Source organism: Clytia hemisphaerica, unplaced genomic scaffold (assembly GCF_902728285.1).
Source record: "Clytia hemisphaerica strain Z4C2 unplaced genomic scaffold, Clytia hemisphaerica genome assembly, whole genome shotgun sequence".
Lineage (NCBI taxonomy): Eukaryota > Metazoa > Cnidaria > Hydrozoa > Leptothecata > Clytiidae > Clytia > Clytia hemisphaerica.
In genome coordinates, this window is record NW_027104594.1 from 3,029,380 (window position 1) to 3,054,839 (window position 25,460).

The 25,460-nt window shown below is 35.2% G+C and overlaps 2 protein-coding genes and 1 long non-coding RNA gene across 3 annotated transcripts; 1 reads left to right on the forward strand and 2 right to left on the reverse strand.

Moving 5' to 3' along the window:
* Positions 1-1,493: 1,493 nt before the first annotated feature.
* On the reverse strand, positions 1,494-23,873 carry LOC136823826 (transcription initiation factor TFIID subunit 4-like). The gene is made up of 10 exons (XM_067079996.1): positions 22,839-23,873; positions 15,766-15,855; positions 15,181-15,599; positions 14,982-15,033; positions 14,645-14,759; positions 14,331-14,461; positions 4,718-4,843; positions 3,594-3,650; positions 2,597-2,782; positions 1,494-1,628 (listed from the first exon to the last, which is right to left on the reverse strand). The coding sequence occupies exons 1-10, from the start codon at positions 23,841-23,843 to the stop codon at positions 1,518-1,520; spliced, it is 2,292 nt and encodes a 763-aa protein (XP_066936097.1). The 5' UTR covers positions 23,844-23,873; the 3' UTR covers positions 1,494-1,517.
* Positions 6,834-14,378, forward strand: LOC136823827 (uncharacterized). The gene is made up of 7 exons (XM_067079997.1): positions 6,834-7,179; positions 7,582-7,684; positions 9,368-9,482; positions 12,077-12,231; positions 12,475-12,631; positions 13,872-13,978; positions 14,300-14,378. The coding sequence occupies exons 1-6, from the start codon at positions 6,871-6,873 to the stop codon at positions 13,969-13,971; spliced, it is 939 nt and encodes a 312-aa protein (XP_066936098.1). The 5' UTR covers positions 6,834-6,870; the 3' UTR covers positions 13,972-13,978; positions 14,300-14,378.
* Positions 11,061-11,941, reverse strand: LOC136823829 (uncharacterized). The gene is made up of 2 exons (XR_010849071.1): positions 11,580-11,941; positions 11,061-11,342 (listed from the first exon to the last, which is right to left on the reverse strand). It is a non-coding gene; the product is annotated as an uncharacterized lncRNA (long non-coding RNA).
* Positions 23,874-25,460: the final 1,587 nt, after the last annotated feature.

A 25,460-nucleotide genomic window follows, 5' to 3' on the forward strand; every position in this document is an offset into this window, starting at 1 on the left:
TAAGAAAGCAATAGAATTTCAACGTAAGAACCGTTTAAGAACCCATTTTCAGAAATTTCACATTGTGATATCTCGACTTTGGAAAACAGTTACAAAAAAATACTTTGAGGTTTTTCTAAGGACCACAGAAGGTTTGTTTCTTCATGCAAAATATCTCAAACCTTTTGATTATCCCTTTAATGAATTTGTCGAAAAAATCTTGACCAACGAACATTAAGAAGATCATTCACAAAATACAGTTCATAAATTTTTAAAATAAAACTTAGAAATCCAACTTGTTATGTATTTTTCTACGAATTCTATCTGGGATTTAAGACCCACCCTTTCCTTGTCCAAACCTTTTAAAAAATTAAACAAATTAACTAAAATAAAGCAAAAAAGAGCAAAAAATGATACAATATTTTAAAAAATGTGGATAAAAAAACTTTTTTTAACTGTTTTTAGTACTAAAGTAAGTAAATTTTGAATTTTCTGACATTTTTATTTATAATAGGTACCTTTTTTCTTTTAAAAATTGATTTCATTGAATAATGGGATATAATTATTTAAATAAAGAGATTTCCCTAAAATTAATTTGTAACTAGTCGTTGCCACTAAGTTATTGCTACTAGATATTTAATTTCAAGGATCAGATTAAAGTTACTTTAATGGGATAAACTTTCACGGGGATTAAATTTCGCAGATTTCACAGATTTCGGTGTCATCCGCGAAAATCCGCGAAAATCCGCGAAATTAAGTACGCACGAAAAATTTGAAATCTTCCTTCGATACGTGAAAATTTCAAATTTTCTATCGTCGTTTTTTCATCCCACAAATAAGACTACTCAAACCCCGCATTGAAGAAAATATCTTCGTTATTTTTCGAATTTTTTGCACACTACCTTATCAAAACTTTGAGAGAAGTTCTGTTTGCTACCCCGATTTCGCAATCACTTTTGGAATCACTTTAAAAAAATTAGATTTAATTAAAGTATACTATACCATTAAAGTATATTATATAGATTGGAGGCGATAACCTTCAGGCAGTTTGCAAAGTCAATTTTGAATTTTTTAGGCTAGACTGAACATAATAGGAAAATGGGTATGTAGAATAAATTCTTAGGATATAATAATTTCTGCAGCTTGAATCTTTCTATCTCGGCATTCAAGGGTCGTTTTCAGGGCCCGGTTAGCCTTATATCAACAAATTTCAAAATTGAGTAAATCTACTGGGAACAAAGCTATCATTCACCGCCAAACTATAATTCAACGAGCAATTGAATTTCTAGAAAAGCTTTGTCGCTTATGAGTGGGGTTAACGGTAAAAATATTCCGATCGACTTTAGCAAAACTGGATTAATTAGAGAGCAACTAAAGCTTTCGCAGCACGCATATATAATATAAAACAAAAACCATTTTCATTAAAAAAATAAATATACACTAAAGTTTCCATTTTTACTAAATACACGCGTAGCTAAAGCCTTCTCCAGCCTCCACTTAAATTGTTGTGTTCATTTGTAAATAGATATTACCGTGTGTCACCTGAGATGGGAACGGTATAAGGCAAGCGATTTTGTTGTGTTTTTCTCAGTTTCAAGAACTAAGTTGTAGTCTGTCATGGTTATTCTGTTTTGACGGGTACGTATTGTCTGGAATTGAAAAAAAAAGAAAAAGAAAATGTAAAATACAGTAGCATCTTTAACTCGAACCTCTATAACTCGAATGTATCCAAGACTCGAACAAGTTTTCTCGTCCCTTCAGTTTACAATGCCTTAAAAAACCTTACCCCGTGACCTGAAATTTCCTTAAATCGAACAAATTTGTGATCTCTGTGCGTGTTCGAGTTATGGAGATTCAACTGTCCGATTTCCGACGGCAAAAAAAATTCTGGAAAAAAAACGACTTGATCCATAGTGTAGAGAACCTTGCCCTCTATCTTTATGCAAAAAATTAGAAGAAACTAACGAAGCAATTTCACACAAAGTCCAAAAAACCCTATTTTTAGACATTTTATGACCCCTCACAAAAAAAAAACATTTTGGCATTATCATGTTGTATGTTTGTGCAAAAAAACCTGAAAAACTAAAAACTAACGAGCCGATCTCGAGAAAAGCTGGTAACAGGAACATGTTAAAAGGGAATTTCCCCAAAAAACGAAAATCCGTATTTTACTACGAAAAAAAAATTTCCAAGAAAAATCATTTGATTCCTGTTCATCCACAATTTAGGGCACCAAGCACTATCTTTCTGCCAAAAATCAGGAAAAACTAATGAAGCGATTTTGCACAAAGTTCAAAAAACCCTATTTTTAGGGAGTTTTTGTCCCAAATTTGCACCCCAATTTTTTTCTTCAAAAAATTGGGCTCCGTCACGTTTTAGACGTGCTATTTTACATCATTGTGCAAAATTTCAAAAAAACTAACGAGCCGATCCCGAGAAAAGCTTGTAACAGACGAACGGACGGACGGACAACGGTCAAATTAAAGGACCTCTAGGTAGGTCCAAAAAGGGATAGTTACTACTCCATAAAAAATTACGTAAATCACGAGAGTATTTTTGCCGTGCGAATTTCGATACGAATCATTCCGGACACACTGTATGTCCGAGAGCTTCTTACCTGTGAATTAGTATTTGAATTTGTAGTAGTAGTTGAGGTGGTACTCGTGCCACCAGGTGTGGATGCGTTCTGTAAAGATTCTAAAGCTTCGTCTAATTTTCGTTTTTTCTTTTTACCACCGATAGCCTCCAATGCTGTTCTGTTGGCTGCTCGCTTTCGATTCAACTCTTCTTCTTCTTGTTGCATCTAAGGTAAGATGGGTGGAAAGAAAGCATTAGTGAATTTATGTATTTGCACTTTTGAGAACGGCGAAGTGACAGGAGCAGTTTTGTTAAACCCACAGTTTTGACCAACAAAACCGAGGACGGTAAAAGTGCTTGTTTCTTTACGACTCCCCCGTTCCAAGAATTATTCAAAACAATTTTGAAGCTATTCGAGCTATTCCAGTCTTTTTCAAAGTTATAACCGGCCTGCAAAATTTCACTAATGTTCGTAACAGACAGCTGATTTGAAAAATTTGAAAGTTTGATGTCGACAAGACGGCGCGGGTAAGAACACACATTCTTTACGTCTCCCCTACAGATTATTTACATGTTAAGAATTTCGATAGAGGACCTCGTCGTTTCCTTAAAACAACACCAACTATACTTAGAAGACGTTTTTATAATACTTATCCCACCCTGCCAAAGCCAAAGATTTCTCAACGTAACTCGAGAAAATTTACGTCAAACATTGAGAAAACGTCACTTTGGCACCGTTTTTCTCGAGTTAGGTTGAGAAATCGACCATATCCGCTTCAAAGTCCTCTTTATCGTTTTTCGAGAGCTTTCCAATGGTATAAGTGGTTTTGTGTTTTAGCGACTTTGAAATTTCGTCCAATTTCGGGTCCCAAGGGTTTTTGCTTGTGACGTCAGTCTTTTCCCCATAGAAAAAATTACTTGACCTAATTAATTTACTCCCTCTCAAAAAAGTTTCTAAATACATTCTTCTTTCGAATGAGCAAAAAAGTCACGGGTCCTAAAGAATGGCCCCCTACTAACAATGACAAAATAGGTACCTGTTTCGCTTTTTCTTTGAGCCGTGCTTGTTCTGGATCTTCCGTCCTTGACCGACTCTAAAAAAGTGAAAATCGATTATAAACAGGTGATCAGTGAATAGATAACCTGCTTTGTAGTTAGTCCTGACTACTACGGTAAAATCCAGTTAAGGAACTATCTTCAACTATATCTCAAGCAAGCCTGTTCCTAGCTGACATAAACTTCACCCACAAAATAAAAACATAAACAAAAATCTATGCGCAGGGTCCAAAAGAGAAATACTTAATAAGGCTTGGAGCTAAGCAAGGCGCTACTTAGTCATTCTGTATACATATTCCTTATGCCATTTCTTAGGAGAATGACTGATCGTAGGTGAAAATGATGTCACGCAGAATCAGTTTCGAGACAATCAAATTGATTGCACTACCAAAATAACTGCGTAGTTAGCTCCTGACTACTAAGCAAGTTCTGCAGGTTGGCGGTACATTTTAGTCCGGACAAGGTGCACGTTTACCTCAAATATTCACCCCAAAAGGCTGAACTCTGCACCTGAGGTTAAAAAACCGTCTGCACTTGCACCTGAAAACCTCTAATTTTGCACCTACACTCGACTTTTTCCGAGTTGTGCACTCGAGATCTCGAGCAAACGTGTAACACTCTGCAAACTGACTCCTGGGTTGGTTCCCCTACTAAAATTCCAGATTTTTCTCGATTTCTCCCTCTTTTTTATCCCCCGCCAAATTTTTGAGACCCCCCCCCTGTTTTGCTTTCCCCTATCTATTTGAAGATTTTGCGGGTTCCCCATATGGCATGGTTAGCATAAAAAGGCCTTGAATCAAGTTTGAAATTGGTTTAAGAAGATTTGCTTCTCTTATTGTTTAAACTGGTCTTGTACGAGATCACTTTGAGATCAGCGAAGTTCCCCAAGCAAAATTTCCAAAATTTATGGTTCCCCCCCTTTTATTTCCCCCATCAAATTTCAAATTTTTCATTTCCCCCCATACTCCAAGAAAAGGGACAAAATCAGAATCCCCCCTTTTATAGGGGATGATACAGGTTTAAAACTGACTAGATTAGACTTAGAGAGGCTGTTATTTGTAATTCATTTTTCGAATTGCTTTTTGCTATCTATTGAATTCATTACCTTAGCGACTCGCATAAGAATTTCTCGTTCTCGACTTTCCCGATGTTTTCTTTCGACTTCATCGATCTCCTCGAAAACACGTAGTTGATTCCGAACGTCTGATATCGTCTCGTAACGTACCTCACCCTAGAAAATAAAAATAGTTGTGGGAAATTACTCAACTGCTCGTACAAGAGTAGGTGGATATAACCAAAAATCTTCATAAAAAATACACAATTTGCTTCACACACAGTACATTACCGAAGAAAATGACCTAAAAACTTTTCTTCGGTAAAGTACATCTAATGATTGTATTAACATGAAACTTAAAGCACTGTGGAACAAATTGTGTATTTTTTTCTAAAAATTCTATCATGTCTCAATTCATCAAGCATGGGTTCCTTCGAGGATTCTATCTTCACTGCCAAACTTTCGTCTTAAGTTTCACTTCGTTGCATTGTCATTTTCAAAGACAAAAATAATTCGACGTCATCTCCTTCAATTCTAGTCCTTTAAAATCGACATTAACCCTTTGCGCGCGCTGTTTTTTTGAACAAGTTGAAATTTTTCTTAAATTATTTTCTGAAACTCAAAACTTTAAAGTGCCATTAAAGCTTGTAGCTTTTGATTTAGAAGATGGTTTTGGTACCATTAGAAAGCTATTTTTATACTCTTTCTAAAAACATTCGGTTTATGCCCCTTTAAATTAAGTGGTCAGGAGCTATGGCCTCAAGTCTGAGACTCAGTATTTCTGCTTGTTTCGGACGCATATACGCGTCCCTCGTGGTCTAAGAGTTATAAAGGTTTGATAGTTGTATAAATATCCTTTTCATAAATTATTTTGAGTGCGATGACTGCCTAGTTTTGAAAGTGTTACTTTTATAAATGAGGTAATTTCCTTTTGAACTTTTCTGGCAATCAATTATAATAGCAATATTTTTAAGACGAGGTAAGCGTAGCTCAGGACTTTATTTATGAAAATGTCTATTGACCGCTATTCATTATTCAAGGTTCTTCGAAGGTATATCGATCCTACTTCCGAGCAAGGATAGATTAACATCCGTTTTTGCAATCGATTTTTCAACATTGAGCCTTATATGTCGGCAATATTTAAAAGTAGGATAGATTAACATGACGTGTTAGCAAAGGGGACAAAAAGTATGTTAGTTGATATATGTTAGTTAGTTAGTCTGTATTAGTTAGAACTCTATAAATCGAACTCCCATGGGAATTGACATATAGCTGCAAATATTTATTGAACCGGGAAAATAGTTAGGATACTATGACGAAGAGTAAACAAATCATATTTTAAATTCACCGTGCATTACTTATTAAATTTATCATGAACAAAAAGATCCAGAATAAGTAGGCGTTAGAAACATTATAATGCAATACCAAAAATTGAGAGATCCCAGGGTATTTTCTAAGCATTTTTTCTTACCACCGTTTTGGTCTGAAAGATTGAGTTTCAATGCAGTGGTATTAAATGTCGCCCACCAGTTAGGCGACAAAGGAAATATTTGCCCTCTTTAACGTCCTAAGAGTGTTTTCATGCATTTTTAATAGCCTAAAAATCCAAACTTGATTATGAAGAACAGCTTGTTTTGAGGAACTCAATGTGAATATGTGAATCAAAATTCCCTGGAGATGTGATCCTTTTTCTAGGCCTATTTATGAAACCAAACGCAATCAAATAATTGATGTTTTTGAATATCAAGGGTGTCGAAATTGAAGCATTTAATCTTTAGAAAACTGAATATTTTCCCCAGATGCTTATAAAACGAATGCACTATGAATACTAGTCAATATAACTCAACTAAAATGTAACATAATATATAAATAATAAATTAATAAAGTTGTACTTCCAAAAATCACCATGTAAAATACATAACTAAAAGTTTTAATTAAAAGTTTCATAAATAATAAATTATGTTACATTATGAGTGACGTGTGAATTAACATCAAACTAAATCAGAAACATGAATCTCAATTATATGTTTTAATGAATCTTAAAATGAAAATAAATTTTGAATTAACGGCGAGAATAGACGGAATAAACTAAAGCTATAAGAAAAAGCTGTTCGAATTGATGATAAAAAAAAAGATGAAATCAAACTTTGTAAGTCAAAAGAAACTGGGGCTGATGCTGATAAGATATTAAAAAAATGTAAAGTATGACCAGGACTTGGATTAAATTCCTCTTCCTTTGTGTTGTGAAGTATATTACCAGTAGTAAGAGAAAACCATCATTAACATTCAACGATGCTCGAAGGAATTTTCGACTTGAAACACAAGTGTTGCTATGTATCCCTGAAGAAAGACTCCCAAAATGCATAGCGCATTGCTTGAATAACCCGACATGCCTTGCGGTCAATTTCAATGCTGAGCTGAGGAAATGTGAGCTACTTGGCACCACAATGAATGAAAGGCCAGACCAAGGAAAGGATGCTAAGGGATGGCTTTACTATGGACCCAGAGAAGAGGTAAGTCCACTTGACATTAAGAACGATAAATTCTAAGTATTTTTGGACGGTTTAGATAGACCTTTTCATAAATTACGTCACGAACACCATTTGCCTCGTATTCAAACAATTACCATGGTGATTGTGTCCCTTGAGACATTAAATGATTCTTTTACAAATAGGAAGTAGTTTTGATAAAATCCACTGGGAGTTACTGACCAAAGCAATAATTTCAAAACAAGGCAAGTGATGCATACGCATGTTCGTGCTGGTTCGTGACGTAATTTATGAAAAGGTCTATTCTTAGCTATAAAGATTATAAAAAATTTCTTTCCAAAATATGATATTTCTAGACTTAATCAAATAAACAAATTCCCTGAAAGATAACATGGTCATTATATCTCAATGTTATTTTTACCAAAGGATGTACGGAAAGAAAATTGCGAATTTGCAGATCTGCAAAATACACATGGTGAAAAATATTGTTGTCCAAAAGGAAAAAGCGGAAATCGTTGTCAGTACACAAGTAAGACTTTATCTCTTCAAAAAACTATGTCAAATATTTCTTAATTCAAAATTTAGTTTAAACATTCAAAAACATGACGTTATCAAGCCTAAATTCGTTTTTTTGGTCTTGATAACCTTTAATCACCAAATTATGATTCCTTTCTAGATTTAAATTTCTTTTTTTAATGAACCAACAAATTAAATTTCCTCTGAAAAGGCAAGAAGTAAATCAACCTACTAAAAATACTTCCTTTAAGGGCTCTGGCCATAGTCAAAAAATTGATTTTGGTATTTGAGCTTAGAAGTTATGTTTCAGGTTCCGTTACACTTTTAACAAAGAGTTACCTTTACAAATTGCTTTTTAATCGAATCCCTTAAAAGTAATCAAGAATTTAATTTCAAAAATGACGTTATGACAGTGGCGTTGTGGGAAAATTTTTCTGGAGGGGCCAAAGTAAATTTTTTAGAAATGGCGCCCCCCCCCCAATTTTCGAAAGTGGTGTCCTCACCCACCATTTTCTAAACTTAATTACTACTTCATTTGCCTAGGCATAACGAGGAAGGAAATATTTAATGGAGAAGAGTAGATATATCTTTGATGAATGGAAAAAGGAAAAAACAGGCCCCACCATGGTTGGGGCCGACTAGAAAATTTTTAAAAATCGGCTGCCAAGATACCCTAAATCACTAAATGAAAATAGACAAATTTGACACTTGCTAGAGTGAAAAGAAACTTAAAGAAACAATGTGTAATGCGAGCGAAGCGAGCGGAAAAACTGATGGTTTATGATTTCAATATTGTTGTCAGCAAATTAGTCTTGGGGCGCACTTAGATTTTCATTTAATAAAAAATGCTATATTGTACACAAAAAAAACTTGTAAAATACCTAGATTGCAAAGAAGTTACCAATTAACTTTATTGCGAGCGAAGCGAGCGAAAAAAAATGCAAGTATTTTAAAATTATCTCAGTAAAATTGGTCCTGGGCGCAATTTAAGGCGCATAAAGTATGATTTTTAAGATTGGGGCGTTTAGAAAATCTCTTTTGGCGCCCCTTGCTCCTCGGCGCCCCTTCAAAAAAGCTCCGCTGGGGGGGCCATGGCCCCCCCGGCCCCCCCTGCCACAACGCCACTGGTTATGAACTTTAAAAATACGTTAATAATGTGTTGCATCACCTTCTTTTATAACAAGTGCTACAAGTGATACAAATTGGAATGAAAAATTGGTCAAAAAGCACTTTTTTCAAGATTTTGAGACAAGCATGCTTTTAGAAAAATTTTCCGAAAATATTATTTTAGTTCGGTAAAAAAGATACACCATCTACCACAAAAAGTTTTTCAAAATATTTCTTCGCTGAAAATAAGCTCTTCCAAGTTGAAATACTCTTCGTCACTAAAGTTTTCATTTTCTTCTTCATCAAATTTTTTCTTTGTAATTTTTAAATTTTCAGACTCAAGGATAGTTGACCTAACAGAAAATGTATAACATGTCAAAGTTTTTTTAGCGATATCAGGCAGAAATTTATATTTTGTATGTGACAAATTTGAAAAATTCACTATGGTCAGAGCCCTTAACTACATACGTTTGCTAAACGGTGATAAGTGTAAGGGTAGAGACTGACTATATTGTAATTTCTCAATGGAATAGAAAAAACACAGAATTTTCCCGAAAAGATAGTTCATTAATTTTTTAATTATATTTAGATATTTGTTTGGAAAGATACTTTGGTTACTGTATTGATACTCACACTGCGACAAAGACAAACAATCATTTCGGCATACTTGATTCTTTGTCTCATTGTGTAAACAGATGCATCAGGTATTATTGCTTTTTGGCCTTTCAGCGATGACATTGTTTGGTAAATAACACGTCTTGTGTATTAAATTTTGCGTGGAATAATTTTCGCGAATTTTGGCTATGTTCGCAAAAACTAGTCCTCGCGAAGAATTTAAAAATCAGAATTTCGCCGAAAACCCCTAGGAAAATGAAAGAAATTGGTGGAAAAAGAGGCTGATTCACGAAATTTTATCCAATCCACGCGAAAATTTTGGATTCTCAATTCGCGAAAATCGATCCACTTGAGGTACACCTGTTAAACCTCAAAGCATAGAGATTGAGTTAGAGTTTACCAGGAAGGATTGACATCAAAATGTCTGAAGCAGTCTACACATTACCGAGTTTCTGTGTGTGTGGTTTTCTACAACGGAGACGGTAAGGTTGGTGAACCATCCTTACGTGGTCAAATCCAAGAAACATTCATGAATATGCTTCTAAGTTAATACTAGCAAGTAGCTTTCGCTATGATGCTCCCGATGACAGGCATTTGACAGTGATTGATTGAAATTCAGAAAAGGCGAAATGCTGTGTTTATTTTTGTCAGAAATACAGTGATATTGCAAAGTATTCAATTTTTCTCAGCCATAGCTTGCACTAAACACGCCCCCTTTAATAGATACCTTATAAAGCTTGAATTAAAAATCTTTTCATGTTTTATAGGCAGGGTCTTGGAATAATCTTCAGGAAATATTTAGAATGACTTTCTTCTCAAAATCATTTCCTTTGAAACAACAATAACAAAAATAAAAATAACAAACATATCAAAACATTAATTTATAATTTCCAAGACTATATTTTGACAATGATAAAATTTTCAGCTAAGTTGTTGTCTATATCGTAATGTAATATTGTTTTGTAAAGAATACAGTGGGTACAGAAGCATTCCAAAACCAAAATGATTCAAAATACAACCAAACAACAGGAACATAACATGAAATATCCTTCAGGAATTTCTCCAACAAAAGGAGTGTTAATGTCAAGTTTGTGTACCGTCAACTGCTCTAAAATGGGATTACTTGAGATAACATGGGACATACTGCTTTCTGGTCAGCTTTTTCTCTCTATCGTCACATCCTCTTCAACAACAAACAGATCATCCAGGTGATGTCAATCAGACTGTTTGATTACCGTGAAAAAGGTATCACTGGAGGGAAACTGGTATCGCCTCCAAATAGTAGAGCTTTCTGGTAATAAAATTGTAAAAATTCAAAAGTCAAAAACATTTAATTTACATTTTATCTTAGACAAAGTGCTGACCAAGAAGTCTGCAGTTTGGAGGGAATGTAAAGTTTCCCTCAAATGATGCAAATTACCCTTTTTCACGGGTACCAATCTAATCTAACATTATCAAACGATAGGTGTTAGATTACCGCAACCAAATCGAAGAGTCACGAAACTAAAAGATTCTGCTCTGGTAAAGTTGAATTATGTTCGAACGACCCTGCCGATTCCCCGGACTCAAGGGATATTTTTGTTGCGTGTCCGAGGATTTTAACATTACTTTTTGAGACTTACCCCGGACAAAACGCATGGTCTGGGAGACGTACTTAAAAAATTGGGCGATCACACATGGGCGTCAATTTCACCATCCCTATTCTGCCCGCTTTCATGCAAACTTAGTTGACCGTGCGTTTACTCGTGACAACACGTTCACTTATCCAGCCGCGTGGTTCACTTATCTGGCAGCGCAATTTGTTTGTCTGGGGATAGAAATATTTTTTCGTTCGACAGGGTCGTCTTCGATCAGGTTCAGTAACCAAACACCTATAGTTTGATTCTGTTTGATAAAATTTGATAGTTCAATTGCGAAAATTTGGATCAATTGAATTCAATTGACATCGCCTGGAGATAAACAGAAGGTTCGTTAATGGTGGTATGCAATGTTTTTTCCAATTTCTGATAATAATTACCCAAAAGTAACAGTAAAGTATTAAACTGATGCCTGATTATACAGCAAGGATATAAAGCAAAAAGAAATTCTTTAAAATAATTTTCAATCATACAGTCATACATCCTATCTGAAACATTAATTTTCCTATCTGAAACATTACTTTTGATAAAATAGTATTATATACTTACTATCAAAGTTGCAGAACAGTATATGGGATTATACCTTCTACTTTCTGAAACCAACTGGCAGACTGGTCCCTGCCCCTGCTTCGTTGCTTTTTGTTGTTGTATTCCAAGCTATGACTTTGGAGCGCTAAAGACGCTAAATTTCTGTTCACGCGGCGTTGTTGTATTCCAAGCTATGACTTTGGAGCGCCAAAAACGCAAAATATTTGTTCGCGCGGTCGAGCTAGCTTAAAAGCTCACCACTCGGCAATATTTTAGTAGATGCGGTCACTAGGTTACATCGTCCCGTTTTTTTTCTTGAACAATTTTTCGCCAGCTCGATCCCCAGCACGGCCTCGTGAAGCAACATAGGCTCCCTTCGGGAGCAATTAGAGCCTTATAAAAACGAATTCCCAGGGAAGACACCACCCCCCCCCCCCCCCCCCAAAAAAAAAAAGACTAACATATTGACAACTGAGTAAAGAAGGAAAGTTTTTTCAGAAATGTCTTTTTAACTTCAGGGAAGAGGCAGATGGTTGTGATTATCACATCCGACAAAGTGATGGTAAAGCATGGTGCACTGCAAGATATGGAGGAGGTTACTCAGACACTGAGCCTCAGACGTCTCCTATGGGATGCTTTACAATTATAAGAAAAAATTGCATGAGAAATACTAGTGAGTTTAAAATTTTGAAATTTCGTAAACAGTTTTCTTTTTCTTTTTTTCGATAAAATAAACTGATTCCTTAATAAACCCTCTTCATCAAAAGTTTTACTAAACATTGGCTACATTGGTCCTGATTTGTCATTGGTCAAAGCAGACTCATTTGTCATTATCTTAGATGGAAGATGGATTTCACACAACAAAATCCGCTGGGACGGACAATTATTTATATTTATTTCATTTTACTCTTTTCAGCTTTGACGTGCCTTTATGTGAACGGTGACTGGTTCGGCCACTCAGAATTAAAGTACAGCCAGCCGTCAGTACTAACTGAAGGTTTTTGCAGAAAAGTTTGTTTTGATAGAAGGAGAGAGACGGATGATACAATCAATGCAATGAAGTATGATGTCACGTAAGTGAGACATCTTAAGGCAACTTATTTTCATATTTTTCGGTGTCGACTAGAAAGGTTTATTGCAAAAACTAATTCTGCAAAGTAAAATCTATATATACAAACCCCTAAAAATGTAAAATCTTAGCAAACAATTTATTTGCTATCTGGATTCATAACAATACATTCTCTTCCAAAAAAATTAAGTTTGAGAAGAAAGAACCACTTGTTTTTCAGCTAACTTGGACTAAAGAAGTAAATTTTTCTTTTTCTTTTTTTATTTATAAATTCGAGGTTTCTACTGTTAACTTGGCATGTTAATCCAACAAGGTGTAGACTATTAGATGCATGCAATTATTTATGTGACCAGGGGGGGGGTCAGTGTACTAGAAGGCGGCATGTATGTGTACTACAAGGTATTTTCAAAACTTGACACCCACCCACCCCTGAAGTACACCATACTACATGGAAAAATCCAAAAACACCCCATACCCCCTGTTTACTACCGGGTAGTACCTGGAAAAAAACCCATACCACCCCATACCCCCCATTTACTACTGGGTACTACCTGGAAAAAATCGGAAAATCGGGTAAACATTTTTTCAAAAATCGGGAAATCGGGAAACTTTTTTTCGGAAACTCGGGAAATCAGGAAAACGTTTTTCCAAAAATTGGAAAAACAGGAGAATTTTTCTCAAAAATCCAAAATGCGTGAGAAATCAAACTTTTCAAAAATTGCGTGAGACCATGTGGAAATGCGTGAGTCTCACACCCCATGCGTGAGAGTTGGCACCTCTGATGTTCGAATGTTCGAATTTGAATGTTCGAATGTTTACATTGACTCGATAAACCTTCATTTCAGTGGGATCTGGTAGGATTTCTATTTCAAAAGAAGTTTGGAAGAATGATCTTGGACAAACTTGGCTTGATCAATTTATAATAGAACAACTTTACATTTCTATTTTAGCAGATAATTTCTGAACCTTTTTGTTTCCATACTGTTAACATCGATTTTGGGCCCAACACACCCCTATTTTGGTACACAGGTAGTAAAAATCAAAATCGAATTTGGACCTAACACCCCAATTATAGTACACAGGTAGTACATGACAAATTTTTTTCTCAAACACCCACCCACCCCAGGATACATGCCACCTTCTGGTACACTGACCCCCCCCCCTGATGTGACAAAGTAGGCATGTCTTGCATTCCGATTTCTGAATGCATTAAAACTTAACTCTTTCACAAACATTTTTATCAGAAACTCCATTTGCAATTGTATGAAGGCAACAACATATACTGAAAATCCAAACGATACAAACAGAATTTGTCTTATCCAAGAACAAAGCGAATTTCAATAATGTAAAGGTAGATAAATCTCTCGTTAATTTAAGCGGATTAATTTTCGTAGTTTGTCCAAATTTTTGCCAATTTCACAAAAGTAAAACTCGCAAAATTGTGTGAGGTCGTTGACTAACAAAATTAACATCAACGTAATTTTAACGTACTATCGAGAAAATTGTTGTCTTTATTTTTAATTGTAAAAAAAAGCAAATAGTGTTTCAGATTTTAAGACTCACAGAGATTTAGGAATCATAAAAGAGAACCATCAGCCTTAATAGATTTCTGATTTTTTTCATGAATTTTGCCCTTATGTATTACGAAGTGATTTTTTTAACTTTCTAACAGGGTGCAGTCACACTAAAGAAATGACACTTACTTTGTGTGGATCATTCCGATGCATACAGCAAGCAGTTAACCGCTCCAGAATGTTTCTCATGTGGTGTTCAGTTGCATGCGATATGACAGCCATTGCATCATTTGTAACCTCTCCAATACCGTGAAGATGGACTGGAGAAAGATTTTTATAAACATTGTTTAAATCAGAGTTTTAGTATTACATTCCGAGTAAATTGACTATACATACTAGTTAGACTAAAAGTATAAGAAGTTTTATAATTTTCAAGAAAAATCTATCTACACTCTATAGTATTTTAAAAAGAGGTTTTAATTAAAAAAAAACAAATCTTAAACCTTTTTTCAAAATCATTCTCCTCAAAATATCAATATTCAGTATAGGTTTGTCTTTGATGCTTCTTGTTTGATATGACATAAAATCACCAGTTGATAAAATCTTTTGACTTTCTTCCTATAAAAACATAAAAAGTTTGCACTAGTTTTTAAGGTTTTGTAATTATTAAAATATTGAAACACCTCACGGTTACGGGTTAGCAGGATTGAATTTTGAGTGGCCTAAATCACAACATGCTTGTTGTTTTTTCTCGTTGTTTCTTTTCAAATTCAAAAAAAACTTTTTTTACTAATCTGGAAAGGACTATAAAAATCATGAAAGGCCGAAACTTTGTTGTACCTGTAAATTGACCCCTGCCATACAGGTAACATCAATGATATCATCGTCAGCTCTACAAAAATAAAATGGAATATTAAAATAGTAAAGTATCAATCAAAGAATAATGATACAAAAAATATATTAGCTGTTATAGTCTGGATGTATTTAAAAAATAATAAGGTTTCCTAAGATTGAACTATTAAGAGAAAGAAAATTTTACCCTGAATAGAATGAACTTTTCTGTTTGTCATTTTTCTGGTTTGCTGCACCTGCCTTAGCACCTTTTGGGCCAGCAGCTGCGGCACCTCTTGGATGAAAAGCTGCTGCCCCACCCCTTGGGTGAGCTGCTGCTGCCCCTCTTGGATGAGAACCTTGCATAAGATTGGTTATTGCTGATGTTTGACCAGTAGTTGCTGTGATTGTATTAAACATTTGTTTTTGTAACATTTGCTCAGGAATGGTTAAGTTCTTTTTAACAACTTGATTAGGAGTGGCTGGTAAACGTGCCCCTGTTATAGGAGTATTCACAGTCTGTCCAGGTTTCAAACGACTTGCTGATACAACAGCTTGTACATTTGATTTGATAATTTGCTGCATTTGTTGTTTCTTAATTGTTTCTCGCAAATGTGGTAATGTTTTCTAAAATAAAAGAAATGAGTATTTTACTTTAAAGATTACAAGAACATTTGGATGATAGTCTCATTTGCTTCAATTTTTCTGACCTAGTGGATAAAGATGGATAGCTGCACTTCTGTCTTTAAATGTATGTGAAAAATATTATTGCAGATTTTCAAGAATAACAAACCTTTAAAAAATGAACAAGATTTGGTTGAGGGTCTGACTTCAAAGTTTTCTGCAACTTCTCGATAAACTCTTCTTCAGAGACCTTCCCTTGCTGAAGAATAAGAAAAAGAAAGAACAAAATAATTAAAAACCACATACTTTAAGTGTATACATTTTCGCAGATTACTAAATTTTTGCAAATGACAAACTTTTTTCTGGCAAATGTGTATCGTGAGCAGTCATGATTACAAAATTTTGTCATTTCCTCATTCTGGAATTTTTAGGTTACAAGTATTAAATTTTGTGATTCACTTAATTGGATATTTTTTAATAAAAGGGTTTAAAAACAAAAAAAACTAATTTAGCTTGAAACTTAAAAATGTATTAGGTGCAAAAATAGTATCAAAATTGTAACAAAATATCACTGATACCTTATAAAAATTCATTCTCTCTTCTATTTTCAAAACTTTGCGAATCTCTACCTATTTTTCATTTTTTGCGTATTTGATTTTTCGATTTTGTAGGTGTATTACTAGTAATACATTGCAGTATACTAAACAGGGGGAGGGGTCGGTACTAAGTTGTGGGGGCCAGTGCCGGGTGGTGGTCTGATAAGGTAAGTAAAAAACAACTTTGTACATGGTACTAACTGGTGGTCCTGGGTGATATACTTATTTTGAGGGGGGGAAGCAACTTAGTACTGGGTACATGTTTTTTTTTATAAACAAGTGTATGCCCCTTGGTTAGGCTCATGTATGATTAAGTTCTCAAAGCATTCAGGCATAGATTATGCTTATTATATGCTTATGAATCATGCTTATGATTCACCTCGAGCCAAGTTTTTAGTGAAATTTCAGAAATTTTGTAAAAATTTGTTCAGATTTTGGGAGCAGTGGAATGTAGAAAACCGTGGAAAGTCTTTTTTTTTACTTGACCTCTACCAAACCTTTTTAAACCAATAAAAATGACAACTTAAAAAATATTTCAGGCTGACATATATGCTTATGTTATGTTTAGGAATTCTGCAAATCTGAGCCTTCATAAAAAACATGTACTTAACGGTGGTGTGTCATTTCTCAATGGTGATATCAAGGTTGTACCGGGTACTAAGGGGTGGTATACCTATTTTAAGGGGTATATTCAATTTAGTACCAGGGTACTAAGTGGTGGTGGTCTCTGATAAATTTCAAAAAACAAGAAAGTACAACTTTTCGGCACTGGTCCAGTACCATAACTTGGTACCCCCCCCTGTGCTAAAAGATCATTTCGTAAAAACAGTGAGGTCTTGAATAACTTATTCCTCCTGCATTAGAACAATGAGGCATTCTGCATAAGTAAAATGTGTCTTTAATAGTTATTGTCAATATTTTTGTGCTGGAGCAATAGATCTTTTGCGGGACATGACATCATCTTAAATATAATTATGTCTATTTTGACTTATTGTTCGCCAGTGTTTGTTTTGAAGTAATCCCACGCCTCAGTATGCTTGTTTTCAATCTTAGAATTCTGAACCCCTCCAATTTTGAAAGTTTCAATATTAAAACTTATGAAAACTTATGAAAATGATTATGGAGTTTATAAAGTCATCTTGAAGATAATTATTGAAAATCTAATAAAGGGGACTTCAAAGAAAATTTTGTTACCCTGGATAATTGGTTAATCTTACGAATAATAGAACAATAATTAATCAATAATCGGTCAGATCTGTGATTTAAATGAAAAGTGTGATCAGTAAAGAAAAGAAAGAAAAGTCATCTATTCGATCAAGATTGAAACTAGACCACCCTCTTCAAAAGCCTACATAAATTTGACACACTTGACTCCCTCCACTCCTTTTTCGCTTTCTGGTTGACCGAGGGGGGCCCTTAGATGATGAGCGTACCTTTTGAATACCCCCTAATTATACTTTTTTATGTTGTTACGTAAGTTGGTCTAATGTTTACATCCCTCATCTAATTCCGACACCCTTCTTTAAACCTGGAAATAATAAAAAGGTCAGAATCAATGATCCCTATTTAGTGGTCAGAGAGAAAATCATCCTTTTTTTCAATCAGTGATTCCGACTTTCCGTTTAATCTCTAAGAAGGGTGTTGGAATTACACAAGGAAGTCGACATTAGACAAACTTACTTTTATTGTTACCAACATAACATTGTGTCCTACCCCCCCCGGGTCAGTGTACTAGAAGGCGGCATGTATGTGTACTACAAGGTATTTTTCAAAACTTGACACCCACCCACCCCTGAAGTACACCATACTACATGGAAAAATCCCAAAACCACCCCATACCCCATATTTACTACCCAGGTAGTACTACTACCCAGGTAGTACCTGGTAAAAAACCAAAACCACTCCATACCCCCCATTTACTACCGGGTACTACCTTGAAAAATCCGGAAAATAGAGAAACTTTTTTCCGAAAATCGGAAAATCGGGTAAACATTTTTCCAAAAGTCGGGAAATCGGGAAAACTTTTTTTCGGAAAATCGGGAAATCGGGAAATCGGGAAATTGGGAAAACTTTTTTCCAAAAATCGGAAAAACAGGAAAAATTTTCTCAAAAATCCAAAATGGGTGAGAAATCAATCTTTTCAAAAATTACGTGAGACCATGTAGAAATGCATGAGTCTCACACCCAATGCGTGAGAGTTGGCACCTCTAATGTACGAATGTTGAATGTTTGAATTCAAATGTTCGAATGTTTACATTGACTTGATAAACCTTCATTTCAGTGGGATCTGGTAGGATTTCAATAGTCCTTTTCATAAATTACGTCACGAACATCACTTGCCTCGTATTCAAACAATTAGCATGGTTATTATGTCCCTTGAGAGAAAAATGATTTTTTATGAATAGAAAGTAGTTTCAATAAAATCTGCTGGAAGTTAATCACCATGGCAATAATTTCAAATCGAGGTAAGTGATGTTCGTGACGTAATTTATGAAAAGGTCTATTCATTCCAAGAAGTTTGGAAGAATGATCTTGGACAACAGACCCGGCGGACCAACCGTAAAAATGGGAAGGCTGGAGACTCAAAATGAGATGAAATTCGCTAGGAATTTGAGCAAAAACTCTCTTTTGGTTAAAAATGGGGAGGCTGAAGTCTCTCCAGTCTCCCCGCTTCCGCCGGGCCTGGACAAACTTGGCTTGATCAATTTATAATAGAACAACTTTACATTTCTATTTTAGCAGATAATTTCTTAACCTTTTTGTTTCCACACTGTTAACATCGATTTTGGACCCAACACCCCTATTTTGGTACACAGGTAGTAAAAATCAAAATCGATTTTAGACCCAACACCCCTATTTTGGTACACAGGTAGTAAAAGTCAAAATCGATTTTGGACCCAACACCCCTATTTTGGTACACAGGTAGTAAAAATCAAATTCAATTTTGGACCAAACACCCCTATTTTGGTACACAGGTAGTAAAAATCAAAATCGAGTTTGGACCCAACACCCCAATTATAGTACACAGGTAGTACATGACAAATTTTTTTCTCAAACACCCACCCACCCCAGGATACATGCCACCTTCTGGTACACTGACCCCCCTGGTCCTACAAAAGGGACATAAGTTTCCAATAGGACTTTTTCTAATCATAATGCCATGTTTATTAATTTAATAACTCTGACAACACATTGATTGGAGTTGGCTGGAAATGAGATTGTAATTTGGAAAAGGTTTTTATAGACCAAAAAAGAAGGGAGAAGGGAATTAATGAACCAGCTTACCGTCTACTGCTCGCATGCCTTCAAGCTGCCGCTTAAAAGAGTTCATTATTTCAATAAAAGTTCATTATCTTGTTTTCTTTTAAAATTTCCCAATATTATATCATCTGAAATCACCTATAAAACCTTCCACATACACCATTTTTGAGGTTCTAGCGCACTGCAATTGGAAAATTCAATGATGTTGAAGATATCTGTAGTCACGCGATTGAAAATCCCACTTTTTGATTAGAAGATCGGAACTATGTAATCACATGATGTAATCACATGATCTAAATCCCGCTTTTTGATTGGAAGATCGGAAATATTAATAAGAAAAACAACAATCAACAATCTTTTATACTGTTTTAGTATTTTAGTTTATCTAACCTTTTTTCAGATTTTTACAACATTTTACGCAAGGCGTAGTTAATCGATATAATCGATAATCTTGAGTAATCGATAAGTAATCGATGGATTAGATATCGATTAACCGATAGAATCGATAGGTAATCAGAACTTCAAAAAATTTTGAGTATCGATCAGCGATCGATAATTTCCAAGCTATCGATTACTTATCGATCACATATCGACTACATACAACCTATCGATTACTTATCAATCATGTATTGATTGTTAAACAATCGTCGATTACTTATCGTTCGTGCATTGATTACTTATCAATTATTTACTTATCTTTGCTCACGTATCGTTATCGATTATATATCGATCGTGACCGACTATTGACTACATTACCGGCCCTTTTTATGCCGGCCCTTATTCCACCAACGAGCCCAAAAATAACGTTAATAAGGTCCGGCGTAAAAAGGGCCAAGATAAGGTATCTAATGAAGTAAAGAAAATTTCTGGAATTCGCCAAATCTCATACCAATCGTATTACTTTGGATAAACGCCCGCTTTCGAATTAATAATGCTCCTCCAAAAAGGCAAACCATTCAATAACGCCCCTTCTTTAAATAAAACAGTAATTTTTTTTTTTACTTTTTTTTGTTCAGCCTTTCAGAGGGTTTGAGAATGCTTCAGCCGAAATTTACTGTATGCTTAGGCGAACCCGAAAAAAATTTTTGTTTCCGGTCCACCGGCCGGGTGAAAATTTATTTTGTCGTCACCCGGCCGCATTTTTTTTTTTGTACATCATCGTTAGGGTTAGGGTTAGTTTGTTTGTTTGGAAAACCTTCAAGAATCAGTTTTTGAGGCGTGTGATTTATCGCACGTGATATTTTATATTCTACTGTAAAATGCACGCCGATCATTGTTATAGAAATGAAATTTTATTCACCTCAAACTAAACCCTGCATTGTTTTTGTTAATTCTTGCTTGCAACTCAACCTTTAAGAATGTTTTCTTTTATATACAACTTGGTTTTTATAAAAGAATCATGCTGATTTGTGAGTAAAATAAATAGAAACATTCACAAAGTGGGGACTTTTCAGTAAGTAAACAGTTTTGTTTTTATAAAAGGAATCGTGCTGACTTGTGAGTTAAATAAAAAGAAACATTCATAAAGTGAGGATTTAAAAAATTGGGGAAATGTTTCTCTCACTCTACTTTTTTCTCAAAAAAGTTCACTTCGTAATCACAGTTTGGAGCCTTTAGCAATTGAAGATAAATATTCAAACTGAAAGAGAGTGTCCAGTTCTTAGAGATATTGTAACACAGTTGAAAATATAAACAATGAAAATTAAGTATTTGAATAATCGCACGCCTAGACCACTATAAATCAAAATCTAGGCGTGCGATGATCACACGTGAATTTTTCTTATGCCAAAGCCTGTAGCGGTGTCAAGTTACTACAGATTTAAGGTAAAGAAGACCAGTCGGGTGTTTAAGATAAAAACTGCAATTATTGCTCTTTTCGGAAATTATTGCCGAAAATGGCAATTTTTTTAACGATGAAATGCTGAATCAGCAAAATGTGTTGTCCTTTTAAGGGCAAAGATGTCAGAGGTGTTTGAAAATAGTAAAATTGCATCGAGAAAAAGGTTTTTCGGATTTTTAAAAGTGATTTTTTCAATTTTTCGTTGCTCAATAACATGAAAAGTTCTAAAATAATAAGTTAAAAGATCCTGCATCGATGCCGAAACACAGCCAGAAAGAGATAACAAAACCCCCGTTGTAAATTTGTTTACATAATGACTCGATTTTGCTATCTGCATTTCCAACAAAAAACAGTTGAAAACAAAACTAAACGAGGCACAGTGGGCCTACTTATCGCGAGGGTGTCAAATACCACGTGTTCAATAATAAAATCAGCTTTTATTTGCAAAAACGGCAATAATTGCCGAAAATGGCAATTTTCATTTATTTACTTTTTTATTTTTCTGCTGATTCAGCATTTCATCGTTAAAAAAATTGCCGTTTTCGGCAATAATTTCCGAAAAGAGCAATAATTGCAGTTTTTATCTTAAACACCCGACTGAAGACCATCATTTTAACTTCTACGAGTGCTTTAAAAAATCGAGTTTTGGGATCGAAATTTAGCAAAAAAAATTTTTTTGCGGCCGGCCGGGTGAGTGTTTTTTTCGTCACCCGGTGGACCGGAAACAAAAATATTTTTAGGGTTCGCCTTATAAAAAAAATGAGTGTAGTGTAGTAGCTTTTCTAGGCCCTATGCTACCAGCGGATTAGATTCAATTCAAAAGTACATCCCAATTGAGATCAGCGAAAAATGTTGCTTTTAATTTCGCGAAAATGACAAAAATTCGAGAAATCGTGAAATTTAATCTGGCAAAGACAAAAGTTTATCCAATTAAAGTACCACTCCCTAAAATCTGATAAATAATTGATCACGAATCGATAGTTGATAGATTAACTATTTGATCGATGATTAATCAATTTTTGATCGATATGTAATCGATCAAAAGCTGTAATTGATAGCCGATCGATTTTTAATCGATACTTAATTTTAATCGAAGTATAATCGATCTATAATCGATAAACAATCGATGACAAAATTGATCGATAAATAATCGAGCTTTGAAAAAATCTTGAGTATCGATTACCTAACGATTCTATCGGTTAATCGATATCTAATCCATCGATTACTTATCGATTATTTATCGATTACTCAAGATTATCGATTATATCAATTAACTACGCCTGGTTTACGTCACCTTGTACAATAATAGTGTATCTTTTTTGAATTTCATTTACTTTTGACTTTTAAAACATCTAGCACTGAAGATTGTTTTACCAAAAAACTTTTGTTGAAAATAAAAACTTGTTGTTTTTCTTATTACTCTTATTTTTCTTATTACTGAATAAATGAAATTTCTCTGCATCAAATATTTTTTCCAACGCGACGGTAAACCAGTTCATTAATTCTCCTCGCCTTACTTTTTTGAGACAAATAAACATGCATTACCATTAAATTATGAACAAGTTCTTTGACCATTTTCCCAATATCCGGAGGTTGATTTGGACTACATGCTAAATTTATCAAATTTTGAAAGAATTCCTTTAGTCTTTTAACAGATTCTCTCATCATTGTAACATTATTTGCTGAAGAAGCACTTGCTGCTGCTGATGCTGCCGAAGAAACTCCATTTACTACTGAAGCAGCAGGTATTGAAGTGGGGTGGATTTGACGGAAACGATAATTCACTTGTCCAGGAACAGAGGTTGCTAATCCTTTAACTTGTGTTAATGCAATAGAGGATGGTCCTCCAGGCATACGTATAATCCTTGGGTCAGGTTTTCCAGTCATACTAATAATTGCACCACGTGGAATTCCAGGTATTTGAGTGTTCATAACAGGTGGTACTGGCATCCCAGGATGACCAGGCATACGAGGCATCACAGGGATTGTAGCTCCGCCAGGCATTCGTACTAAATTACTCTGCAATAATGCAGGGTTAAAGTGGTGCGGTCGGGCTGCCATTAGCAGTCGTGCTTGTTGTGGAGTCACCATTAGTCGTGGTGCTATAGGAACAGCACCTTTCGGGCCTTTTATGATTCTTGGTCCATGGATCGAAGCAGCTGCAACACCTGCAGGAGTTATAACTTGCTGGTGGGTGGTTACTACTATGGCAGATGATTTGATGTTAGCACCACTACTTTTTGGAGCTGCAGGACTACTAGTCTTATTATTAGCATTAGCTGTTCCATTTGCCTTTGGTAAACCTATTTTGGCGGTAGAATTGTTTGCAATTTTTGACACAGGTATTGTTTTCAAAGAAGTTATAATTTGTGGTAAAGCATTGGCCTGGCTCACAGAGTTAGTTTTACCAGCAGACACGACAACATTTCCAGAGGGTACTACATTCGGTCGCGAGGAGCCTAACGCATTTTCTAAGTTTCCTACGAGCTGATTTACTTCACTTTGGTTGACTTCTCCCTTGAGAAGATCCTCTAGAAAAGACGACTCCATCTGATGTTCACTTCCATGAAATACAAACCTTTTTATACCTTTATCGCGCTTTGGATTGTGGTTCTGACGTCATAGGCAGTTCGGCGGGAGGAGTTCTAAGTTTACGGTACCCGATTTATTCATCATATGGAGAATCCTCTGAGAATATTTCTATTCGTCACCGTAACCTTGGAACTTTTCAAAATGGTCTCCTGAGTAGTGAAGGTTATTTTATGTACAAGAAAACCGATGTCAGTAGATTCCTATGTACCAGATGGTACAGGAGCGCTTGGATGACGAAGGCGTTAAGGGCGTAAATATTTGTGATAGATTTTAGGTAAGTTTTCCAATACTGTTTTGCAATTTTTCATTTTTGAAGATACTTTGGGTCTTTTGATGCTAATTCTCCCCCTTTGTTTCAAAAATGAGCCTTTCATGGGGACTTTAATATATTCCCGCCCTATAACGCCCTCCTTTAAGGGTCTATCTAGATTGCTTTTTTTTACAGGATTCATTTTACCTTAGTAGAAACAATGCTTTAACGCTTTCGGCCGAGCAGCCAAATCACAATTTCAAAATGCAAATGGAGGTCTTCTGATCAAGTCGAGATCTGGTGTGGTAGTGTTGGTTTTAGGCAAGTTAATTTCTTTGATAATTTTAATTCAAATGTCTTGTATTTAGTTTGGCTACAACCCACTTTTTTATGTACATTTTTTCTACGATAGAGTCATATCACCAGTGCACGAACGGCCCCAGTGCACGAACGAGCGGCTTTGAACTTGAAAAAATCAACCAAAAACAAACTTCTATAGAACTTCCTTTGTGCAGCAGAATCCTCAAACTATTCCTTGCAATCTCTCCAAAAATGAAAATAAACGGAGCACTAGAACAACACCAAACCGATTTTGAACGAGGCCAAGTAAAAAAATCACGAAAATCGGGATTTTTGTAAACATGGCTGATCGCGAGAGAAAATGTTTTTTATAAGAAAATTTGCGCAAGAAGAGTTCTGAAAATGACTTTCCTCTTTTAAAAACCTGTTATCTCTTCCATCACACAAAATTTCATTGAAACATGTTAGCTCATTAATTCAAAATCAATAGAAACATATCACCAGTAGTTGATATAAAAAAGGTTCCAGTCTGCGAACGATCCGAACACCATATTCAAAATGAAGACATTGCAACGTCAAAACATTCGAAAGCGCTGGCGATCTCGATTAAAAAAGAAGACACTACATTGCCGCGCTTTTCGATGAGCAAAACTTGAAAAAGAAAAACAAAAAAAATGGACGACAAGAAAATATTTACAAAAATAAACAGGTTAGTAAGACGCTAAAGTTCTTATAAAAAAGACGCTTTTTTGGTGAAAAAGCGCATGGTTTTGAAAAGTTCAAATACCCCTGTATCATCTCGGAAGAGAGTTAAAGTATTACCTGCGAGCAGAGCTCTATTTTTTTCTTTCAAAAGATCGTTCGCGCACTGGTTCCTCGTTCGCGGACTGGGTCCGAATAGCGCTCGCTTCTACGGCTTATTATTCCAAGAAGACGCTTTCAAACAAAGTGATAACAAATTGAAAGAAGGACTTCAACCTTGTCTACAAGATGGTCAAAAAGGATTTATGTAAAAACTAAAAGTA

Bases quoted from the DNA above. Each gene is read 5' to 3' on its own strand.
- LOC136823827 (XM_067079997.1), top strand. From the start codon at position 6,871: ATGACCAGGACTTGGATTAAATTCCTCTTCCTTTGTGTTGTGAAGTAT. The intron at 7,685-9,367 runs GTAAGACTTTAT...AATTATATTTAG, and splicing joins AAATCGTTGTCAGTACACAA to ATATTTGTTTGGAAAGATAC. The intron at 12,632-13,871 runs GTAAGTGAGACA...CATTTTTATCAG, and splicing joins GCAATGAAGTATGATGTCAC to AAACTCCATTTGCAATTGTA.
- LOC136823826 (XM_067079996.1), bottom strand. From the start codon at position 23,843: ATGGAGTCGTCTTTTCTAGAGGATCTTCTCAAGGGAGAAGTCAACCAA. The intron at 4,844-14,330 runs GTAAGTGTCATT...TTTATTTTCTAG, and splicing joins ATCGGAATGATCCACACAAA to GGTGAGGTACGTTACGAGAC. The intron at 1,629-2,596 runs GTAAGAAGCTCT...TTTCAATTCCAG, and splicing joins ATTCAAATACTAATTCACAG to ACAATACGTACCCGTCAAAA.